The 7720-nt window shown below is 35.0% G+C and overlaps 1 protein-coding gene across 1 annotated transcript; it reads left to right on the forward strand.

Moving 5' to 3' along the window:
- Positions 1 to 313: 313 nt before the first annotated feature.
- LOC145628254 (protein FAR-RED IMPAIRED RESPONSE 1-like) lies at positions 314 to 2713 on the forward strand. The gene is made up of 3 exons (XM_081680554.1): positions 314 to 1071; positions 1888 to 2280; positions 2359 to 2713. The coding sequence occupies exons 1-3, from the start codon at positions 314 to 316 to the stop codon at positions 2711 to 2713; spliced, it is 1506 nt and encodes a 501-aa protein (XP_081536680.1).
- The last annotated feature ends 5007 nt before the right edge of the window (positions 2714 to 7720 follow it).

A 7720-nucleotide genomic window follows, 5' to 3' on the forward strand; every position in this document is an offset into this window, starting at 1 on the left:
TCCTAAAATTGGAATGGTGTTCAACAATTGGAAAGATGTGGAAGCATATTACAAAGAATATGTCAAACAAAAAGGTTTTGGGGTTTGTAGAGTGCAAGGGGTATATTCTAAGGGCCTGAAAAGAGATCGGACAGCAACAACTTGGAGGTGTGAGTGTTGGGGGGGGGGACCAGACATGAGGGCTCCGAGGGAGGCTAAGAAGAGGGAAAAATCAATGGATCCATGTGGGTCTGGTGGAGTTGTTGATGGTGTAGTTTGTGAGGATGAACTTAGTCGTAGAAAACGGCGGTCTAAAAAATGTGGTTGCTAAGCAATGATATATGGAAGTCTTGATAAGGATGGTGTGTGGACTTTAAAGAAAGTCCATTTGGATCATACCCACTTAACTTCACCAGGCAAAGCGAAGCTAGTTAAGGAGTATCGGATGAAGAATTATACATCCAGGGTTAGGAGGCAGCTTTTGAATTATTTTGAGGAGGGTGTGCCAGTATCCCAAATTTATAGTTGTATGGTTAATGACAGTGGTGGACCCGAAAACATTGCATTTACTGTAAAAGACCTTCAACACGAGGTGTACAAGAAACGGAGGTTACAAATGGTCGGCGGTGACTCAACGGCGATGATGGCTTATTTTGCCAAAATGCAAGTTGGGAGTCAAAATTTTTACCACTCACAGAGGTTGGATAATGAAGGACGATTGAAAGATGTATTATGGGTTGATGCTAGGAGTCGTGTTGCTTACGAAGAGTTTGGAGATGTTGTGTGCTTTGATGCTACATATTTGACAAATGAGTATGATTTACCATTTGTCAATTTTATAGGTGTTAACCACCAAGGACAATCAATTCTGTTGGGATGTGCGTTGGTTTCCCGCGAGGATTGCGATACATACCACTGGATTTTTAAACAATGGTTAGAATGCATGAATAATCGTGCACCGGCAGCAATTCTAACAGATCAAGCGGCTGCAATGAGTAAGCCACTAGAGGAAATCATCCCATTAACAAGGCATCGTTGGTGCATTTGGCACATAATGAAAAAAAATCCAGAGAAGTTGGGTAAATGTAAAAGGTATACGGTGTAACAGTATGCGTATCATTGGCCAACAAGTAGATTTTTATTAGGAAAATTTGTCAGGAACTACACGCTTAATAAGGGTATTTGGAAACAACTACCCACTTATAAATTTTATCAAAAAAACTATCCCCTAAATTAAAAAAGTTAGAGTAGCACTACCCATTTGCATTTTTTGGCGAGAATATCCGCCGCATAGGCCCACTTTTTCAATTTTTTTCTGAAAAGACACGATGCAATGACAATTTAGACCCTAATTCGTAACCCTAAGATAACCAATTTGAATTAAAAGCAAAAAAATCAACCAATTTCAAATTATCCCCAATTTCTAAGAACCCTAATTTTTCTAATCGTTATACACTAACATCAAAATTCATAATTAATTGATTAAAAGAGAAGAATTACCTATGAATTGCATACCCTACTTGTTTTCACTTCTATAATTAGGAATTTTTAGAAGAAAAATTGAAAAAGTGGGCCCCACACGTTGAACTTTCTCGCCGGAAATGCAAATGGGTAGTGCTACTCTAACTTTTTAAATTTAGGGGGTAGTTTTTTTGATAAAATTTTTTAGTGGGTAATTGTTTCCAAATACCCCTATTTAGCATGTAGCTCGTGACAATTTTTCCTTATTATTACATAGAGTTATAATCCTAGTGCATTATAGCATTCTTATATCGTACAAAAAAAATATAAACTGATTTTAATATGTGTAGCACTAAGTGTGTAAAACAATATTATTATAGAAAAAGATATACCTAGTTACACCATCATTGTTGGTTTTACTTATTAAAACTGCTTTGCTATTTTCAGGTATAAGGAGTTCAAAAACGTGCTTAAGGCTACTATGTACGAAAGTTTTACGGTGAAAGAGTTTGAAAGCAGGTGGCTATCATTTGTAAAAGAGTATGAATTGCACAATAATGACTGGCTGACCGTGCTTTATAAGGAACGCCATATGTGGGTGCCCGCCTTTATGAAGGAATATTTTTGGGCTGGAATGAAGACAACACAAAGAGTGGAGAGTATCAACAGCTTTTTTGATGGTTTTGTTAATCGTCGGACGAAACTATTCGAATTCCCACAAAATTACTCTAGAGCTATGACAAAGCGGGTTAAAGATGAGATGGACGCAGACGCAAAATGCTCCAAGTACCTTCGACGACTAGTTACTTGTTTCAATGTGGAGAAGGTTTTTCAAAAACTGTACACTGACACAAAGTTTCAAGAGGTTTAAACCGAATGTTGTAGGATGATGTAATGCTATCCTCGTGATGAAATTAGGGTGTCTGAGAATGAGATTCAATATGTAATTGAGGACCGTGTATGGATTGTCCCTGAAGGGTCAAGCGAGGAAGTGTTAACAGATCGACGCCGGTTCTATTGTGCAACATTCAACACGGACACTAAGGAGATTTTATGTGACTGTCGTAAATTTGAAACACATGGTATCATGTGTAAGCACATTATAAGGATTCTTGATTTAAATTTTGTGAAGGAGGGTCCAAACAAGTACATTGTTAACAGATGGCGCAAAGATATAATGCGTAAGCACACTAGGGTGAAGGTTTCCTACCATGATCCAAGTAAGTCTGTTGAAGTTATCCGCTACAATAGGTTTATGAATGTGTTTGAATGAATATGTGATGAGATGGCCATGGTTAACGATGAGACTATGGAGATGGTGTTAGCATCGCTTGGTAGATTAAAGTCTGAAGTGACCAAGTGTATGACCAGGAAGCTAGAACAAACAGTTGCAATGAGTTATCTTGGAGAAGGCGCTACTACGGTTATACCTAGTGCAGATGAAAGGGGAACATCATCATCAGTTCAGAAGCCACCTTCGAAGTCTCCTCCCCAACCTTTGACAAATGATGAAGCACCTTATGAACCACCCACTGAGCAACCCTGCGGTGCGCCTCCTGACATTGGAGTAGTACTGAAAGACCCCATTCCTAAGAAGAGAGGTCGAGGAAGGCCCAAAGCTGTTAGGTACAAAACCCTTGCTGAAATTGGGTACAAAGTACCTCCCAAAAAGAAGGTAAACCTTTATTTTTTTTTTGTTTATTTTTTTTGGGTAGAAGGTAAATCTTTTTGTTTAGCAGAAATATGGTAAAACTAAGTCGCTTGATTTGTAACATACTATTAATTGTGGAGTTTATATGTATCACAGGCCAAAAAAGTCGTAGCTAATATGGTTGATCAAGCCGATGATACGCCAACGAATTACGTAAGGAAAATTCACGTATGTCGTTTCCTCTTATAACTAAAGCTGTCTATGTTACTACTCTCATTAGGCTAAGTATGTTTATTAATATGGTTTTCGATGTGTTGATAGGTTCGTGGAGAGATGCGAGACAATGTCCTGCCTAGTCACTTGGATTTTGTTCCCGAAGGTGACAACCTACCCCAAAATTCTTCCGACGTATCGGCAACCTTCTAAAGCTAACCATGTACACAATTGTATTATTTTGTGCCCCTTTCACATTAGTATCTGCCTAATTCCCTAAAACATAAAGTTTTACGTTGCTATTTTTGGAACTTTAAGAAGTGATTGTTATTGTGACTTATTGTCTCTGTATGATTTATATGGATAATTATTTGGGTTTTATCTTTATTTGTATTAAAAAAAGGTTATATATTGGGTTTGTCTCCAAAAAAAAAATTGGTTATATTAGTGTTGTTAACAAAAAAAAAAAATATAAATGGTTATTTCAGTTTCGCAAATTCTAATTGGATTAATTTCATACTTAGAATGGACTACACAACAGTAGTCAAATTTAATACGATCACTTGTTACAAATAATAATAACCAAACATTTTCAAAATTAAACCCTTAGTTGTATTAATAAATGGTTTTGTAACCATTTTTTGTATTACTGAATGGGTTCATTATTGCCATATGTTCTTAATGGAGTTTTTTCCGTCACATTTTGAATGGATTATAATACTAGTTAAGTTTGGGCCTCCCAGCCCAATCTGATAAACGACCCTTACCAGATGTGTTATTTGATAAACCAGAAATAAATAGAATGCGAACAGTTTACACTACATTTGGTTCATATAGGACTTAGCCCAATGACATCCTTACAAGCTAGTCATGTTTACAGGCCAGTCCACATTTGCTAATCTATACTGCCACGTTATGGCAGATTACTATAACATAAGACCATTACAATAATAAGCACAATACAAACTACGGCCCATTACAAATAGAAGCCCATACACAATACTCATTACAAACCACAGGCCATTACAAATAGAATCCCATACACAAGATTCATTGGGAATATATTTAACGTTTCACACAGACAAACATAATTAATTTAGATTTTCAATCTTTAAGTCATATTATCAACCAACGTAGTAATCTACAACACTACTTACTAGTATCGTCATTGTAAACCCAAAAACAAACACGAGGGGGGTTTTGAGTACCAATGTCAACTGTGTACTATTTAGATTTAAGAAAGTTAGATAACCGAAATCAATCAAATTCATTCGGGAATGTAGAATATTGGAGGTTTCACATCACCAAAATACTCCACTGTGAATTCTTGGCCAACCCCAAATCCTTCTTTTGATATCATGGACTTAACACCTTCATTGATCATACATCCCACTACGTTTTTGCACAGATCATACTTAATCTGCATCGATGCACGATAGGAGTTGCTTGTTTTAGCAACTACGATTTCCACATCAACTGACTTTGGGTAGCCACTCAGGTTCTCCCTTGCAAACGCAACTGGAACGTACTGTCATTAAGAGTCAACGAATTGACATTAGTAACTAACAGGGTTTGGGAGAGAAGACATTATGAAATCAAACTATATATATATATGCATTCCCCAACTACCAAAAAGGTTTCATACTCTTACACTCTTACCATCATCCCCTTGTTTACGTGATTCATTATCAACAGGAATTTTAAAGGTATCATCTAAACAATCATCACCGTCCTCTACCACCCAACCATCTCGTATTACTTTTGCCCTGAAATGACAATCTCCAAAATAATACATCTCAACGACATCTCGTAATCGTATATCATTTAGACGTATGAATTCTGTACATCCATCACCAATTACACGCTTATTTTGTTTTCCCATTTTTACCAAATTTATGGTAATTGGGAAAATTAGACCACGGTGTCGTTGGTGTCCTTTAGCAACGAAAAAAATCCCAGATGCCATGTGAATTTGCTCATTGATCCTTTTAGGAAGAATCTGTTTGATTTAAGTTGATGATCATACTGTATAGATTAGATTAACATTAAAATAATATATATTTGGAAAAAATATGAGTGTTTTTTTAACTAACTCACCAGTCGTTGGCGTCGGGATTCGTCAACAATGAATTGAAACCAAATGGGATACATTTGAGCCTCTTTCTGGACATCACATAAAGGCTAAACATTATTAGAGTATAATCTGTATTCAGAAGTAACAAATTCAGATCAAGCGAACCCCAAAAGTAAGATGACATTTTATGTTCAAGTATATGTGTTTGAAATTGGATTAAGCGTCTGCACTCCTAAGTCATAACATAATACTCACGTACATTTGAGGGCTTATTAAGTGTTGAGTACACCTAATACTGATCTCAAGTTGGTACATAAATTAGTTAACAAATTGTAACTATTTTGTGCGTACATTGATCTACACATGTACCCTTGTTTCATTTGTGTGCGACTGACATTACATTTACAAGCATAAGTAAATGGGAAGGAGAGTTCATAAGCAATGTAGTGCCTGTGCGCCTTCACCAAAGGGGTCAAACACGTATCAATCTACGGATATATATGTCATTATGTTGTATACAAATAAGATCATTTGACCGGTGAGTTGCTTTCATCTTGTTATACGCTAAAGCGAATTTCACTTGCATATCCTAATTATAACTTCAGTTTCATATTTACATATTAATGGAGCGAACACATTGTTCCCAAAATTGATCACTTCTCATTAGCATACAAAAACCAGTGTTCCCAATTGATAATTCCCTGTTAACTTGATCACAACTCTGTTAACTTGGGAACACATTGACCAAGTAACACAACATGTATTAATTCCCTTCAATAGAAACTAAATCACTTCTCATTAGCATACCAAAAGTAGAGTTCCCAAGTGAGAAGTAAGCCCAAAACATTATTATTCATTAAAAAAGGCATAAAGTTACAGAAATTCGTGTTTATTATTATAGAACATCGATTAACAATAGTACAACCCAACTATTAGTAGCCATTAAACTCAAAGCGCAAAAAAAATCAAAACGGTGGTAGATATATTATGCATTTCCACCCAAATCATTTAAATCTCGAAACACTTGATTGAATTTATGAATCCCGACATCTATATTACTTGGACATACATAAGGGCACTACATTGGAAAGATTTGGAGATGAGTTTATATGAATTTAATCTTTTTAATTAAGACAATGAATTCAATTCAACAATTTATCGGTATTAGCTGAACAATTAAATTCTAATACACAGCATCACATCACTTCAATTACTCAAATGTTATCTAATTGTTAAACAATACCAACATTAATTTAAAAACACAAAGTTAAGAGTATATGTTACCAATTGAACCTTTTATCCTTGGAAGCGACTACATGATTTCACACCAACATCACTCAAGATCCACCGATATGCCGCTGAGAAGAACTCCCTGGATCCGTGTGTTCGTAATTCTTGATTCCGCACTTAACTTCAATATTCCATTACTACCGTGAATGAGTTGCGTCTGTGTAAAAATGGGGAATGGACAACCAGGGCCGGTTGCCGGATCTAAAGGAATGTGAATATGCGGCGGATTGGGAAAATAGACGACGTTTTTCTGGGATTATAGGGTTGGCTTTACTCTTATTTAGGTATCCATTTTTATTTTTCATTTAATTACTTTACTTGAAATTCCGAATATATGGTATAGCACAAACATGAATTGTGCACCAATAGGCAATATGGCAATATGTTATTGTTAAATAATTACAAATTACCTATTATACAATCCTTGAAATAAGTGAAAATACAACCATGCAATGATACAGACAATAGTTGTACAACTTAATATCTAACTTACTGTTTTAAAACATTGTGTCAAACGCTTATACATTTTAGTCGTACAACAACCAAATAAAACTATTACTATAATAAATTACAAATATATATATATATTAAGATCAATATTGTTAATTAAAACTTCAATAGCCCCTTCATTTGTAAAAAATTGCTCCTCCATTGCTATTTTTTACTATTTTCATTTGTAGAACTGTGATTGTTGTTTATGATTTATACATAAGGAAAAAAATTTATCTTGTGGGTACGTGTTCGATTAATCTCAATGAATGGAATATGGATTTTATAAATTTTTAAAATTAAATTTTTTTGATAATTAAAATACGAACTACACATTTTGCATCGCTTTGCGTGACCGTGAATAGGATGAATGGATCAATGTTTATGAACTACGGAGTAATAGATATTTATAACTTGAAATATATATATTTTAAGGGAAGAAATAACTCATCATCAACTAATCAATCATGTATTCTTATAAGTGAGTTGTTTTTTTATACATATGAATCACTCCATAAATTATAGCATATAGGTATATACAAATTAAACGTAAACGAAATATA

This window comes from Chenopodium album, chromosome 1 (assembly GCF_948465745.1).
Source record: "Chenopodium album chromosome 1, dcCheAlbu1.1, whole genome shotgun sequence".
NCBI classification, from domain to species: domain Eukaryota; kingdom Viridiplantae; phylum Streptophyta; class Magnoliopsida; order Caryophyllales; family Amaranthaceae; genus Chenopodium; species Chenopodium album.